General features: G+C 42.0%; 1 protein-coding gene across 2 annotated transcripts in view; it reads left to right on the top strand.

Moving 5' to 3' along the window:
* LOC144488013 (F-BAR and double SH3 domains protein 2-like) overlaps nt 1-17,866 on the top strand; it is a 93,136-nt gene that overhangs the window by 66,425 nt on the left and 8,845 nt on the right. For both annotated transcript variants that reach the window (XM_078206030.1, XM_078206031.1), the window contains exon 4: nt 6,444-6,523. In XM_078206030.1, coding sequence (XP_078062156.1) covers nt 6,444-6,523 — 80 coding nt within the window. The remainder of the gene's footprint in view (nt 1-6,443; nt 6,524-17,866) is intronic.

Raw genomic sequence — 17,866 nt, forward strand, 5'->3', positions numbered from 1 at the left:
AATGATGGCATTCGTACATTTACTGGGTGATCCATGATGAGCCATTGGCTCATGTTTCTTTTACTGCAAATAATGTACTCCGTTTCATTTTTTAATGCATTTCTCATGCTTCGGGTAAAGCAAAGGTTATGCAGTTGTATTACTATGTCATTTATTTTTAGGTCACTGATTTTTGGTGAGTGTAAGGCAAGGTATGTTTTTATTGGCGTATTGTTGGAGTGGTGGCCATTGTTTTGAGGCTCAAGCTCCAATGGGTGAGGCATTGTTCTTGCAAAGTTTAAGAATCTAAGGATTAGGCAATATCACTAAATCAGTACAACATTATGCAAATAATATGCTGAAATTGCTCCAACCTACTTCCATCAAACTTCCTGCATTGCACACGCACTTGCTAATCATCAACCCATCTAACTCATCCCTCCCACTGCTGATCTTGATGATTCTTCCAGTAAATCGGCTCTCACCAACCCCTCCACATCTCCCTCCAGTATGTCCATTCACTTGTGAACAAGGCCTTTACACTTATTGTGGATGATTGCATTAACATCATGGCATTGACTGATATCTGGCTGAGGGGTATTGGCACTGACTGCCTAAATGAAACCACCTCGCCTATCTGTACTTCCTATCTCTTGCCCTGCCATGATATTATGGTAGCAGAATGGCTGTTATCACCAAATCACACCATGGCCTGATCCTTTACTTCTCTGACAATTTTCCTCCTTTGAGCATCTCGCCTTGTTCCACCCCTACCAATTATCATTTAAAAACCTCATTCTCTATCAAGTACAGTTAATATTTTCTCACCAAATGATCTTCACTGCTTTCCACCCTCAGTCTCTTCATCAAATCACTTCTCATCCGTGGTGCTTTTAATATCCATTCCAACTCTGCTATATCCCCTCCAAGTTCCCTTTCTCCTTATCCTCCCTTAAGTTCTTCCTCCAGGTAAACACATCAATATTCCTGGCTACCTCTTGACCTCACAATCTCATGTGGCTTTGCTACTCCCATCTTATCGATCACAGGCTAGGGTCTCCTCAGATCTAATTCCTTTTATGAATCTCCACCCAGGTCTCAACCTTATTTCACAATTCTGCCTTCCCGTAGAATAAACGAACAATGTTTAATTCATTTACAACTGCTCTTTCAAAATTCCAACTGTCTAGTCTTTGGCCCTCCATTTCCCTATGACATTTCTTCAGTCTTTGATTCGTTCAACCACGTACTCACCTCCATCTTTGATGCCTTAGTTCCCAATAAGATCATATTCTTTCTCACCCCTGTCTATTGCCCTGTACAGCCTGCTTCCCCCCCTCCCCTCCCCATCTCCCCATCTGTCATTTCTTCCACAATCCTCCGAGATATCTGTGCTCAATTCTGACCACTTGAGCATCGCTGGTGTTAATTGCATTAAAAAGTCTAATAACACCAGGTTAAAGTCCAGCAGGCTTATTTGGTAGCTAATGCCACTAGCTTTCGGAGCGCTGCCCCTTCGTCAGGTGGAATGGGAGATGTGCTCACAAACAGGGCATACAGCCCTTGAGTTCTATCTATCTCTCCTTCATTTAAGGCATTCATTAAAGCCTACTACTTTGCCCAAGCTTTTGGACATCTGCCCTCATATCGCCTTAAGTGGCTTGTTGTCAAATTTTGCTTCTTAATGCTGCTGTGACGCACCATGGTACAAGTTATGATATAGCTGCTCTGTAAATGCATGTTGTTGGGAGTAACACTTAATTGTTTTAATTTTCCAGACTGATTTTGCTTTTCAAAACAAAGACTTACAAGCAAAATTAGTAAGAGCCTTGGGCCTACCTGGTAGATCAGCAAGAATAAAGGGATTAGCGTGTAGGAAAAGTTTACAAAGACTTGGTTTTGAGAAAATTGTTTTTAAAATTGTGACTATTTTTGTGTTGTGTATATGAATATCTGATGCTAGTTAATCTCTTAAATCACTTCATTGAAATAGGTGAGTTTCAAATTATAGATAGGTAGCATTGGTATACAGAGCCCTGACACAACTGAGGAATATTTAGTCACTAAATCACTAACAGTTTAGGTAAGTTGTTTCATGAAATATTATGCAAGCTTAAGGGAGGTATAAATTGTTTAAGAGTAGCAGTACTGTCAAAAGTGGTGCACCAGTCACAAGTTTTAATCCAACAAACTAGACATTCTTGAATGCCATTTCTTATCTTGTGTTCAGAAAGCAGAAGGTAAAACTGCAAAGAACCATGGATGACAGGTTGTTAGATTGTGCTGAAGAGTATAAAAGTGTTAATTAGGCTACAGTTGAACTATTAAATCCAGTTTTGGGCCCTGTGCATAAGGATGCAACGCCAGGGAACTGGTGTGAAAAAGATTTGTTAAGTAATATGTGGAATGAGTGGCTGAAGTTGCAAGAAGAGAAACTGGGGCAGAGTTCTTTGCAACAAAGAATGATCAGAGGAAAGCTGATAGAAGTGTTCAACATTGTAGAAGCATTATGATGAGGTATGTAGGAAGAAGCAAGTGATTAATGAGTTAGCAACAAGAGTACGAATTCAAGATCATCACCAGAAGAATGAAAGGAGAGTTTCTTTATACAAGCATATTGTTCAGATTTGGAATGCCCTCCAGAAACAGTGGTGGAAATAGAATTTAAATGGCTTTTGGATGTTAAGTGGATAAATATTTGAAAATGAGTGGTTTTGGAGAAAAAGCCAGAAATGCACCAAGTGGATAGGTAACTCTTTCAGATAGCCAACATAGCAGTAGGCTGCTTCGTCCCTTGAGCCTGTTTCTCAATTCAGTGGAAGTCATGGCTGATCTGCAATCTAACTCTATAAGGAGTCTTTGCTCCTTAATCCCTTAGATTTTTGTTAGGTGAAGACATTATCAATACAAATTCAAATGGGCCAAATAGCCTCTGTCTGTACTGTAACGTTTACTGAATCTGACAGTGATTCATACTTTATGCTATAGTTTCTTGCAAAAGGAAGAAAATGTTAATTCATTGGCATCTTGCTTCAGTTTTGAAAACTGGGGCATATTTTTACTGGCGACTTATGCACATTAAATTTTGTCAAGTTCAGCTGAGTTCACGAGTGCTGAGTTGCACACTTTATACTTCAGTTCTGTCTTTGTTTCTGTGTCTTGCACGAATGGCAGAAAGTTTGTTTCCTGCAGGTTTGATCTGATCACAGGAACACAATGGACTGCACATAGCAGTATCATAGCAGAATAAGACATTGTGATTTTCATGGCCTCTTTTTCCTGTTATGAAAGAAGGCATCCTCCAAATTGGTGTAAGCCCTTGAAACATTCCACTCCTCTGACTCTAGTTTCTGCACGGTGGCACAGTGGTTAGCACTGCTGCCTGACAGCGCCAGGGACCTGGGTTCGATTCCTGGCTTGGGTCACTGTCTGTGTGAAGTTTGCACGTTCTCCCCATGTCTGCATGGGTTTCCTCTGGGTGCTCCAGTTTCCTCGCACAGTCTGAAAGACGTGCTGGTTAGGTGCATTGACCCGAAAAGGCGCCAGAGTGTGGTGACTAAGGGAATTTCACAGTAACTTCATCGCAGTGTTAATGTAAGCCTTGTAACTAATAATAAACTTTCTTGTGCATCCCACCTTCGGTGTTTGTTCCTTTTAAACTACTAAAATCTCTCAGCCTTTCCAACCATCTCTTGATTCAGGTCACCTCAGAACTCACTTCTTCGACAGAATTTTTGGTCACTCCTGATATCTGTTTTGGCTTTGCATCTGTTTTTTGACTACATATCATTGAGTGCCATAGGATTTTAATGGATTTTTTTTATTGTGAAGTGTCTTATGGAACTGAACTATTTATTGTACATAATGTGATTATAGCATGCATGATTATAGCATGTACTTGAGATTTTTAAAAATTCACCCTAATACCTTATGTTTATAGTAGAAACAGCCATTATGTGCAGCCTGCACATAAGTCTCTTTATCCTTACAAAGTACAAAGAGGATTTATTGTAACTTTTGGAATTATTAACTAGTGAAGTTTATTAGTGTCACAAGTAGGCTTACATTAACACTGCAATGAAGTTACTGTGAAAATCCCCTAGTTGCCACACTCCGGCACCTGTTTGGGTACACTGAGGGAGAATTTAGTATGGCCAATGCACCTAACCAGCATGTCTTTTGGACTGTGGGAGGAAACTGGAGCACCCAGAGGAAACCCACGCAGACTCGGGAAGAACACGCAGACTCCGCACAGAGTGACCCAAGCCGGGAATCGATCCCGGGTGTCTGAGGCAGCAGTGCGAGCCACTGTGCCGCCCACAGTAATGGATATTTGGGAAATATTTGTCATGTAACAAGAGTGCTTAATTCATTTGAGGATTGCAAGTAAACCAGTCAATTGGAGTTAACATTTGCAGTGTGTTTATATACTGGTATGTAGTATAATTAGTAACAAGTTATGGCAAGAATGGCAGGCAGTGCATATATTGTCTTCGTGGCTGCAATATCTGATTGCAAAGAGTTTGCTATTAACACTGTTACACATGCAAGCTTAATCAATGAAAAGTTGATGCAATTTTTAGGTGATAAGAATAAACAGCACAGTGCAGAAGTTTGCCAAAAGTAAAGTCTAATTGTACAGAGTCAGGCATTGCTGTTATTAGACTAAGTGTGCTGCTGCTAATATACTATTGTCGAGGTCATATTGCTTTTAAACTATCATGCTTTAAATTAAATATACTTATTGAACTATGGGATCAGGTTTGCCAGAGCAACACTCAGAACTTTTAATTGGTGGGTTTTTTTTAGGAGCATCTCTGGTGATGTTAAGCAGCAACATCTCTTCAAAATCTTGAAATGATAATAGGTTTTCCATTGCTGCGAACTATGATCGGCTGGATTTTATCAGCTCTCTGGATGGGCAAGTAGGCCTGCCACCATGCCAAGTTACAAGCAGCGGAGAAGATGGCAGAAGACCCCTCTGGCCAGAGCCCAATTTAACTACTTAAATGGTCAAGTAAGGGTCTCTACCCACCTCCGCTAGAATTTTAGCCATGTCAGAGATCCCACCACTGTGTGGGAAGACCAGCTGGTAAACTCTAGCAGGGTCCATGGCGGACCCACCTTTGACCTAATGTAGTGCAGTCCCTTGGTGGGAAAGGCTACTCCCGTGACAAAAGCACCATCTGCAGTCATCCCCGGCAACTTGTGGTTAAAAGAAAATCTTGCATTTATGTTGTGCTGTTCATTACCACTGAATGTCCCAAAGAACTTTGCAATTAATTTTTTTTTGTTTTGGAGTTTAGACAGAATGTCAGAATTGAGTTTTTTATTTTGGTTGCTTTAACCCAGAATCTTTTGACATTTAGAGGTGGGAGGGTTACCAACTGAATTACAGCTGATGCACCCGATGTTCTTTTGACACATTGATTTGGATCACTTTTTGGCAAAAAAAATAATTTCTGTCTGTGTCTGGAAATGATTTTGAATAGTTTTATTAATTTATGTGACAAGTGGATGTTGGTCTGAGAAACAAGTGAAACTTTCTCCACTTCATTAAGCACTGTAACCTCAGACAAGAACCCCATACTGTATCAGCATGATTTGATTTGATTTATTATTGTCACATGTTTTCACATAGTGAAAAGTATTGTTTCTTGCGTGCTATACAGACAAAGCATACCGTTCATAGAAAAGGAAACGAGAGAGTGCAGAATGTAGTGTTACAGTCATAGCTAGGGTGTAGAGAAAGATCAACTTGATGCAAGGTAAGTCCATTCAAAAGTCTGTCAGCAGCAGGGAGGAAGTTGTTCTTGAGTCGGTTGGTAGATGACCTCAGACTTTTGTATCTTTTCCCGATGGAAGAAGGTGGAAGAGAGAATATCTGGGGTGCGTGGGGTCCTTAATTATGCTGGCTGCTTTGCCGAGGCAGCGGGAAATGTAGACAGTCAATGGATGGGAGGCTGGTTTGCGTGATGGATTGGGCTATATTCACGACCTATTGTAGTTCCTTGCGGTCATACCAAGCTGTGATACAACCAGAAAGAATGCTTTCTATGGTGCATCTGTGAAAGTTGTTCCACATTCCAGCCAAACTTTTAGGCTGTCAGATAATGCTTCCTTACTGCTGTTCTGTGTGAAAACCGTACGGGCCAATAGTCAAACCTGTGACCTTCCTGATCCATATAGCGTTTTTTGCCACCAGGACCCCAAGCAAGCTCACTCTTTGATAGTATGCATCTGTCCACAACAATTCTTCATACGATGAGCAGTAAAGCTTATTAATACTTTGTGTACCTAAGTTTTAGTATTAAACCCTAATTGTGGCATTCCAGTTCATGCAAGGTTTCATTATTCAAATATTTATTTGCGAACATTTCTTTGACTGTCTTTGATAAATTACTTCATACTGTATTATTTACTACCTCTTGCATGGTTTAAACTCTTACTTTTCTTGATTTTAGGCTCTTCAGAAACTGGCCACCCAGTACCTCAAGAGGGAATGGGTTGGGTTAAAACTTGATGAAAGAAGTGAACATAACAGGTAAATGTTTCTGGAAAATGTTGATTATAGTAATTGAAGTCCAGTTAGCATATTTTTTCGCTGAACATTCCTGGAAAATTTAGAGTTTATTTTTGCTATGTATGCATGCATGTGTACATGAACATCAGTTAAGGATAAAATCAGATTGATAAACCCTGCAATCAACTATCCTCTTAACATTCATTTTAAAGTTTTAGCTGCATGCATAACTAAAGTAAGATGCTGGAAGTTGTTTGTGCATATGCAGTCATTTATTAAGCTAACAATTTCACATGGAACAAACGCCGCCCATAGTGTGCAGGTATTTTTGCTGTAAAAAAGTGATGCTGTCAAAGCTTTGCATCTTGCACTCATCAGGACAGATGTGTAAGAATACCACTTGTAAAGGGAACGACAATTTAAGTTGCAAGAGAGCGCAGATTGGTTGGCAAGTCAGCTCTGGTAGGGGTGCTGCCATTGAGAATGCAACAGGGGATAGTTAACTGCCGTGCTTTGTTTAATTTCAAATCAGACAAGTCAACTCTGATCAATGCCTTGGGGAATGAACCAAAGAATGGCTGTTCCCCAAATTTTTGTTTAGTTAAAAAGATGCAATGCATGGACATACTCCTTCTATCTGCAAAGCACAGGGCCCTGTGTGAGTATATGTAGCTCCTGGCATGTGTAAATGAGAGAGACTGCGAGTCTGACTGATCACCTTAAAGTGTCGGTGTAATTCTTGATACAGTCAGGATTGTTTAACAAGTGCTGTCCAATTGCAGAATCACATCTAATGTTGGACACTTGAGTTTTACAGGCACATGCTAGTTGGGCCCAGTTAGTACTTTGCCTGTTGTGGACAGCCAAAGGGAAATGCTGTTTGACATGATCCACCAGTCATTTTGTTGTACAACTTGCATACCTGGCGTCTCACGGGCACTGAAACCTATATATCACATTATTCATTTGTATGATAGGCCAAACGTCTTTTGGCTTTTTGTTAGCAGCCTGATAGTGGAGAATGTGACTTGTGTTGTTACTACATAGTAGCATTGTAAAATGGCTAGCTTAATTTATCGTTCAATTTTTGAGACACCTTGCCCTTTTGGGATAATCTGTGGTAGACTGGGCACTTTTCAAGCCTGAAAGTGGTAGCTTGAGGTCCATTCAAGTCTGCGTGATATACAGTTAGCAATGATCTGATTACAGTAGCCATTAAGCTGCAGGATGGCTTTGTTGTACCCAATTTCAATGTCAACCTTGCACTGAGAAAATGGCTAGGGCCTTATTTAAAAGGTTGCTGATAAAGCCAATTTTACAGTGAGTGGAACTGTAGGAATCCCAAAGCATATATTAACCAATGAAAGCAGGATTATGGCAGACAATAGTAGAGAGCCCATTAGCAAATTTCTCAACTTGCATGTCAGTGAAAGGGAGCTCATTTGACTGCTCCATTTCAAAAGTGAATTTGAATGCAGGGTGGAGCCCATTAAGGTGAATAAGGAAGTTCTTGCAAGCAGCCGTGGATTCAAGTATAGCAAATGTATCATCTACATATCGGAGATGTGCAGGGATTAGGAGGTTAGATGCCATTCCATCAAAGGAATGTTTCTTGTGGAACCCGACAGATGTTTGAGAGAGCTGGGCCCAGAAGAGCTCCCATGGCAATACCATTCATTTGGGCATACATGGTGTTGTTAAAACTGAACTCAACTGTATAAGTTGCTCAATTCAACGAATACAGATTCAGACAAATTCAGGCCCAGATCACTATGGTAAACTGATATAGTGCAAATGTCAATGGCTTCCTTGAGTGGTACATTGGTGAATAGGCTAGCTATGTCAAACAAGCAGGTGGACATGGCATTATTATTAATATGCAAGTCCTGTATGGTTTTCACATAGATGAAGAAATCCTTCACTGTATGTGGAAAACTTGCTCAGAACTGGTTGTAGCAACTCACCCAACCATTTGGTCAATTCGCATTGTGCAGAACCAGATAAGGCATAAAGGGGCATCCAATACATACACTGATGCAGTGAGCCATGCAGATGAATTCAGTCATATATATCATCTGGTAGTTCATTAATCTTGCAAAAGCTCATTAAGCATTTTTATAACTTGCTTTCGCGTAGAACTGTTCTGTCATGCTCAGTGAGTGTGAATTTGGACCCATCATGAAGAATGCCGTGTATTTTGTTGTTTTTGTTAGGGTACAGATCAGAAACCCCAAGGTATATTATGAAGTTTGATTAGACTCCAATTATTTGCTATTTTGGCATTAATGTGAGAATAAGGTGTTTCACTCCAGGAAGCTTTTATCAAAACCTAACTTTATTTAACAATACAGTCTAACTATAACAAATGAATCAGTTTGACATTTGCACAATACCTAAACATGGCAAGTCACGATTCTTGACTGCTAACTTGTCTTGATTGGTTCCAATTCAAGCAATATTCCTCATACAGACTTAAAAGACCTCTTCAAAATGAATTCGCAAATAACACAGACTTGTTTGCTTGTAGTTGTTAACAATCCTAGTTTTTTGAACACCTGGCGAGAGAGGGATCTTTTCAGAGAGAGAAAGAGCCACCTCTTTTAAACTGATCCAGTCAGCAACTGCTGTTGATTTTAAAAATGAAATGAAAACTGTCGTTCCAGCAAGTGTAGCTCCTCTCATTAATCGCATGACCTTTCAGAGAGAGAGAGCCACCTCTTTTAAACAGCTCCAGTCAGCAACTGCACGTAGGATATCTCCAAGTGTCCCTCAGGGCAACGTCCTAGGCCCAACTATCTTCAGCTGCTTCATTAATTACCTTCTCTCTGTCATAAGATCAGAAGTGGGAATGTTCACCGATGATTACACAATGTTCTGCAGTATTTGCGAATCCTCAGATATTGAAGCTGTCTGTGTTCAAATACAGCAAGGTTTGGACAATATCCAGTCATGAGCTGACAAGTGGCAAGTAGCATTCGTGCCACACAATGCCAGGCAATGACCATCACCAGTAAGAGACATTCTGACGAATCTGACAATCTGCTTGACAACACATCCAGTCCCTCCACTCCCAACGCTCAGTAGCAGCAGTGTGTACTATCTACGAGATGCACTGTAGAAATTCACCAAAGATCCTTCGACAGCACCTTCCAAACCACAGCCACTTCCATCGAGAAGAACAAGGACAACAGATACATGGGAACACCACCACCTGCAAGTTCCCCTACAAGCCAGCCACCGTTCTGACTTGGCCGTTCCTTCACAGTCGCTGGATCAAAATCCTAGAATTGCCTCCCTAACAGCATTGTGGGTCAACTCACAGCACACGCATTGCAGCGTTTTAAGAATGCTGCCTATCACCATCCTCTCGAGGGCAACTAGGGATGGATAATAAATGCTAGCCAACCAGTGACACCCATGTCCCATGATTGAATAAAAAAACTCAAATGATCATTCCAAACTCAGCCATGACGGTGTAGAAGGCTTTCTGTACACTTGACTCCAGAACAGTGATGGGCAACATAAGCTCGTGAGTGGGCAGATTGAGTGGCCCTCCTTCAGGATTGCAATCAGGCTTGTTCACGAATCATGACCTCATTAATAAAATTAAGTACATTTAATACATGCCTAATATTTCATTACAAGTTATAGAAAATGTTTGATCATTTACATATTAATAGAACTATCATCAACTACAAATGGGAAAATAAATATTTATACTTTGGACACAGATTCTTTGGCACAATTCTCACAATCACTTTGCTTGCCCTTGCTTTACATACATATCACTTCAGTCAAACCAGTAGGAAAAATTCTACGGAGTGGAATTAACGGAATGTGGCAATCTTGCCTGTGGGTAATGGTAACAAAATGTCTCTGGCCACACGAGACCCTGGGCCGCAGATTTCTCACCACTGCTCTAGAACCTCTTGGAATTCTCAGTCACTGAAATTATTCACTTCAGACATGTATCCTGTCGTGTGCTAATGATTGCAATTTAAGCATAAATTATCTTCTGCTCTGAAAGCTCAATTTTCTAATACTTGTGTACAAATGTGCTGCTCCATCTATCTCATGTTAAGATTGATTAACATAAATGGATGTAGCATCAGCGTTGCCTTCCACTAGAAGAGATATTAATTATAGAGAAAAAAAATGCTCCTGTCCAATTCAACAATGTTGAACTTCCCCTGACCCTGAACTCCTGCTGAAGTTAAACTCTTCTAGCCTTTCACATTGCTTTGGTCTCTCAGCCAAAGATTTAAGACCTCGGTTAAGTCAACTGGGGGGGTTAAAAAGTCTCAACTTCTCCAACCTTTATAACTTTAACCTCTCATGCCTGGTAACATCCAAATAAATTTATTTTGCACCTTTTATATTGCTGGTATACCCCACTTCTAAATGGGATACCGAATACTGATATTTGAGTTAAAACTAGGCAACAATGTTTTGTTAAAATCTTACAAGCAAAAATGATTTCACTAGCATTTAATGACAAATTCCTGTGCAACGAGCTGCTTTTTTCTTCCATTAGATTAGATTTGATTTGATTTATTATTGTCACATGTCTTAACATACAGTGAAAAGTGTTGTTTCTTGCGCGCTATACAGACAAAACATACCGTTCATAGAGAAGGAAAGGAGAGAGTGCAGAATGTAGTGTTACAGTCATAGCTAGGGTGTAGAGAAAGATCAACTTAATGCAAGGTAAGTCCATTCAAAAGTCTGACAGCAGCAGGAAAGAAGCTGTTCTTGAGTCGGTTGGTATGTGACCTCAGATTTTTGTATCTTTTTCCTGAAGGAAGAAGGTGGAAGAGAGAATGTCTGGGGTGCGTGGAGTCCTTAATTATGCTGGCTGCTTTGCCAAGGCAGCGGGAAGTGTAGACAGAGTCAATGGATGGGAGGCTGGTTTGCATGATGGATTGAGCTACGTTCACGACTTTTTATGGTTCCTTGTGGTCTTGGGCAGAGCAGGAGCCATACCAAGCTGTGATACAACCAGAAAGGATGCTTTCTATCTGTAAAAGTTGGTGAGAGTCGTAGCTGACATGCCAAATTTCCTTCGTCTTCTGAGAAAGTAGAGGCGTTGGTGGGCTTTCTTAACTATAGTGTCGGCATGGGGGAAGTAGGACAGGTTGTTGATCTGGACACCTAAAAACCTGAAGCTCTCGACCCTTTCTACTTCGTCCCCATTGATGTAGACAGGGGCATATTCTCCTTTACGCTTCCTGAAGTCGATTCAAGTGCCAAACAACCTCATTCCCAACCTACACTTGAAATAAAGGCCCGAATTATGAGGTGTAAGATTCCACGTTTCCCCCCACCACCCGTCCAAACTCCAGGCTTACATCAGGTGGAGGAACCTGTCGAGGAGAACTTTGGCTGCCGCGCAATCATTTAGGGGACAGTTGATAACTGATAGAAAGGAGATGGGATTTCTGTCCTCGTGAATCAAGCAGGCAGTTTGGCCTCGGAGATCAATTGTCCAGCACTTTGGGACAGATGCATGTGGCGCTAGATTGGTATTTAGGTCAGTGTAGGTCTCTGCCGGGGGACCTCAGGACTCAAGGGGCCCATTAAGGAGGCCCGCCACCAGCCCATGCATGGAAACCTGCTAGGCTGGCTGCTGCTTGTTGTGGGAATTGGCAACAGGGGTTGGATGAGGCCCTTAAGTGGGCATTAATTGGCCACTTGAAAGGTTCTCAATTTTGCCACTGGTGGGTGGGTTGTCCAGCATCTCTCCTGCCGCTGGTAAAATTGCACTAGAGGCAGGAGCAGGCTGCCTGTTGGAGTTAATAAGCTGTCAACCGCCTCCCCTGCACCATCAACTCGTGGGTAGGAATTGTAAAATCCAACTCCATGGGTGTGACTACCACTATTCAAAATGTAATACTGTTGAAAGGGATCATAGTCATGGATAATTACAGACTTATTCACTACCTGCAAAAATGTCCCCTGACCACATTCTTGAAAATGCTACTTTAAAAAGTTGATTTTATAAAAAAACTACCGTGCAAAGATTGGAAGAGGAACAATGGCATGAAGGCGACAAATATGTATGTAATGTAAACATACAAGATATTGCAAAAGTTGTATGGTGGCCTGAAGTTGTCTTTTAGAATTATATTACCTAAATGATGCTACTTGCAAAAGCAAAGGTTCCAACTAAACTGTTCCAATGAATTTCTGGTATTCGTGCAATGTATTGGTAATATATTTTAAAATGTCAGCGTCTTTCTTTCCAATATGCAATTATGATTGGTTGTATTAATGCTTTAATTTTCAATACTGCAGATTGGTTAAAATATTTCAACTAGTTTGACCAATACCATCATGGGGGGCGGGGGGGGGGGGGAGGGAAACCAATAAAGGCTAAAAGCTTGGCTGAACAAAGAGAAAAGAAACATGATGTTATTATTCAAATGCCATTTTACTGGCTGGTTATGCAAAATAAAACTAAGCTAAAACCCCGGTGCCTGTAAACTCAACTCAATATCCTCCGACTCGAGAACAGCTTCTTCCCTGCTGCCATCAGACTTTTGAATGGACCTACTTTGTATTAAGTTGATCTTCCTCTGCACCCTAGCTATGACTGTAACACTACATTCTGCACCCTCTCCTCTATGAATTGTATGCTTTGTCTGTATAACGAACAAGCAACACTACTTTTCACTGTATGCTAATACATGTGACGATAATAAATCAAATCAAAAAACCTTGCTCACTCCAAGACCCATTCACCCATCAACCCTGTACTCGCTAATTTACTTTGGCTCCCGGGCTGGCAAAAACATCTCATTTAAAATCTCAGTCTTGTGTTCAAATTCCTCCATATGGCTGCCATGGGATGATAGATCCTGATTGACTATTTTACCACCAAAGGCATCATCTAATATGCGCGCATGTGCACTTTCCAGCAAGGATCATTGAATGTCCAATGTCCCTCAAAGCCCCCAAGTGTTAGCTAACTCAACACAGAGTGGAAAATGGACCTTGAACTTGTTGGTCTGAAAGGTTTTTAATACTTACGGTGGAAATGCCATTATGCACTGACACCAGAGAAGAACAGTAAGAAGTTTAACAACACCAGGTTAAAGTCCAACCTGTTGGACTTCAACCTGGTGTTGTTAAACTTCTTACTGTGTTTACCCCAGTCCAACGCCGGCATCTCCACATCATGACCAGAGAAGAAGCCCTACTTGCCGTATTTCAATGCGAGCGCCTTCAGGAACAATTAATTCATTCTTCTATTTGGGTTTTCTTTCCAGTAACTTTAGTAATTGAAAACTGATTATTTTCAAATTTGCTAGTTTATTGTTGGAATAATCTACAAGAAGTATCACAGTGAAATAGGGCAGGTAATGGCATGGTGGTAATGTCATTAGGCTAGTAATCCAGAAGTTCAGGCTAATGTTCTGGGGAGACTAATTCAAATCTCACCATGGCAGCTGATGGAATTTAAATGAATAAATCTGGAATTAACATGTGGTCTTGCCATGAAACCATTATCACAGCAATGTGGTCAACTTTTGTGGGTCATATCTCAAACAGGAAAGAGATAGAGAATCTGGTGAAATGGTGTGACGACAATAATCTCTCCCTCAATGTTAGTAAAATGAAGGAGATAGTTATCGACTTCAGGAAGTTTAGTGGAGGACATGTCCCTGCTCACATCAACAGGGTTGAAATGTAAGTGGTTAAGAGCTTCAAGTTTCTCGGTGTCCAGATCACCAACAACCTGTCCTGGTCCCTCGACGCTGACCCTATAGTTAAGAGAGCCCACTGATGCCTCCACTTTCTCAGGAAGCTAAAGAAGTTCAGCATGTCCACTACAACTCTCACCAATTTTTACAGATGCACCATAGAAAGCATCCTTTCCGGAATTATCACAGCTTCGTATGGCTCCTCTGACCAAGACAGCAAGAAACTACAAAGGGTTGTGACCATAGTCCAATCCATCACGCAAATCAGCCTCCCATCCATTGTCTGTCTACACTTCCCACTACCTCGGAAAAGCAGCCAGCATAATCAAGGACCTCACGCACCCCAGACATTCTCTCTTCTACCTCCTTCCATCAGGAATAAGATACAACAGTCTGAGATTGCGTACCAGCTGACTCAAGAGCATCATCTTCCCTGTTGCCATCAGACTTTTGAATGAACCTACCTTATATTCAGTTGATCTTTCTCTGCAGCCTAGCTATGACTAACACTATATTCTGCACCCCCTCCTTTCCTTCTCCCTTATGTATTCTATGAACGGTATGCTTTGTCTGTACAGTGTGCAAGAAACAGTACTTTTCACTGTATACCATTTCATGTGACAATAAATCAAATCTTAAATACCCTCTGAAATGGCCCAGCTAGATATTCAGTTGTATCAAAACACTACAAAGTCTAAAAGGAATTAAACCAGGCAGATTACCCAGCATCATTCCAGGCAGCAGAAATGGCAGTGACACACACAGCCCTATTGACCCTGCAAACTCCTCCCTACTAACATCTATTTTTTGTTCATTCATTCGTGGGACATGGGCGCCGATGGCTGGCCAGCATTTATAGCCCATCCCTAGTTGAGACAATGGTGGTGAACTGCCGCCTTGAATTGCTGCAGTCCACGCGCTGTGGGTTCACCCTCCATGCCGTTAGGGAGGGAATGTGGCTTGGTGTTTGTGCCATAATCGGGAGAGTGGCCTGACATCATACTCATCAAATCGTACTTTAAAGACCATATCCCAGACTTGATCATCCACCATAGCTGCCAGTGGCACAATGGTATATAGTCAGGAGGAAATTTCCCTGGGAGTCCTCATTGGTATCAGGGCAAACAAAAGGAAACCTCTTGATTACTATCTACCGTTCCCCCCTCCGTTGTTGAATCTGACCACCATTTGGAGGTTGAACTGAGGGTGGCAAGGGGGAACAGAATGTACTCTGGGAATTTCAATGTCCATCACAGAGTGGCCCGGTAGCACCACTAGGGATCAGGCTGGCAGAGTCCTAAAGGACATAACAGCTAGACTGGGTTTTCAGCAGGTGGTGAGAGATCCAACAAGAGGGGAAAAACCTGCTTGACCACATACTTGCCAATCTACCTGTTGCAGATGCATCTGTACATGACAGTATTGGTAGAAGTGACCACTGTACAGAGACAAAGTCCTGTCTTCACATTGAGGATACCTTCCACCATGTTGTGTGACACTACCACAAGCTAAATGCAATAGATTTCAAACAGATTTGGCAGCTCAAAATTGGGTACCCATGAGATGCTGTGGCCATCAGCAGCAGGATTGCAGTATGGTGGCACACTGCTGCCTCACAGCGCCAGGGATCCGGGTTCAATTCTCGGCTTGGGTCACTGTCTATGTGGAGTCTGCATGTCCTCCCCATGCCTGCATGGGTTTCCTCCGGGTGCTCCAGTTTCCTCCCACAGTCCGAAAGACGTGCTGGTGAGGTGTATTGGCCATGCTAAGTTCTCCCTCAATGTACCCAAACAGGTGCCGGAGTGTGGCGACTAGGGGATTTTCACAGTAACTTCATTGCACTGTTAAGCCTACTTGTGACAATAATGAAAAAAACCGTAACGTGTAACCTCATGACCCGGCATTTCCCCCACTCTAACATTACCATCAAGCCAGGGAATCAACCCTGGTTCAACGAAAAGTGCCGGAGGGCATACCAGGAACAGCACCAAGCATACTTTAAAAATGAAGGATCAACCAAGTGAAGCTACAAGACAGGACTACTTGCATGCCAAACAGCGAAGCAATGTGTGATTAACAGAGCTAAGCAATCGCACAATCAGCAGATTAGATCTAAGACCTGCAGCTCTGCCATATCCAATCATGAATGATAGTGGACAATTGAACAACCAATGAGGAACAGGCTCCACAAATATCTCAATGATGGGGGAGCCCAGCTCATGAGTGTAAAAGTCAATTTGTTGCTATCTTCAACCCAGAGGTGATCCATCATGGCCTCCTCCTGAGGTCCCCAGGATCACAGATGCCAGTCTTCAGCCAATTCAGTTAGAACCACAGAATAGTTACAGCACAAAAGGAGACCATTCAGCCCATGTTGCCCATGACAGCCTGAGGGCGCCCAGGTGCCCTTTCTAATCACATCTTCCTGCACTCGGCTCATAACCATTTGGCTTACAGCATTAAAGGCACCGATCCAGGTACTTTTTAAGAGTTAAGGGTCTCTGTCTCCACCACCAACTTGGGCAGCGAATTCCAGACACCCACTACCCTCTACATAAAAAAAGTTCTTCCTCACATCCCCTCTACATCTTCTGCCACTCATCTTGAATCCATGTCCCCTGGTTCTAGAGTTCTCTACCAAGGGAAACAATTTTATCCTGTCCACTCTACTACTTCTGTAGTACATTCCCAGTAGTGTATTTTCTCCTTTTTCATTTCTAAGCTAACGCCTTGTTATTGGCCCGTTTAATATGTCATCCCTTCTCACAACTGAAACTGATTCTTTAACCATTAGTGCTACTCCCCCTCCTGTATCTTCCACTCTACGGTCTGAAGACTCTGTAACCAGAGATAATGAGCTACCAATTTTGCCCCTCCTTTAGCCAGGTTTCCATGAAAGCAATGACATCCTGTTGCCATGTGTCTACTTGTGCCCTTAACTCATCTACCTTTTGTAATTACTGCCTGCATTGAAATATAAACTGTCAATTTCCCTTGCTGAACATTTCTAAACTTTGCCTCACCTGTAATTCCAGGTCTATACTACATCTTTTACATCACCATCTGATGTTCTACCTCCATTTTCCTGATCTGAATCTGACATATCTGATCCTACTCCTGGGATCCCATCCCCCTGCCACACTAGTTTAAATATTCCCCAACAGAACTATCAAATGCCCCCACAAGGACATTGGCTCCAGCTCTGCCTGGTTACAGCCCATTCAGATTGTACACTTTCCCCAGAATTGGTCCCAGAGCCTAAAGAATCTAAATCCTTCCCGGATACACTATCCTTCCAACCATGTGTTCGTTTGGTCGATCCTCTTACTCCTGCTCTCACTGGTGCATGGAACTGGAAGTAATCCTGAGATTACTAAATTTGAGGACCTGCATTTTAATTTACCTCCTAATTTCCTGTACTCATCTTGCAGGTCCTCATCCCTTAGTTTACCTATGTCGTTGGTACCAATGTGCACCATGACCGCTGGCTATTCACCTTCCCTCCCAGAATGCACTGCAGCCACTCCTTGACCTCCTGGTCCCTGACATCAGGTAGGCGACATACCATCCTTAATTCACGTTTGTGGCCACAGAAGCGTCTGTCTGTGCCTCGAGCTATTGAATCCCCTATCACTTATAGCCGTGCCACTCATTTTCCTCC

The sequence above is a fragment of the Mustelus asterias genome, unplaced genomic scaffold (assembly GCF_964213995.1).
Source record: "Mustelus asterias unplaced genomic scaffold, sMusAst1.hap1.1 HAP1_SCAFFOLD_1207, whole genome shotgun sequence".
NCBI lineage: Eukaryota > Metazoa > Chordata > Chondrichthyes > Carcharhiniformes > Triakidae > Mustelus > Mustelus asterias.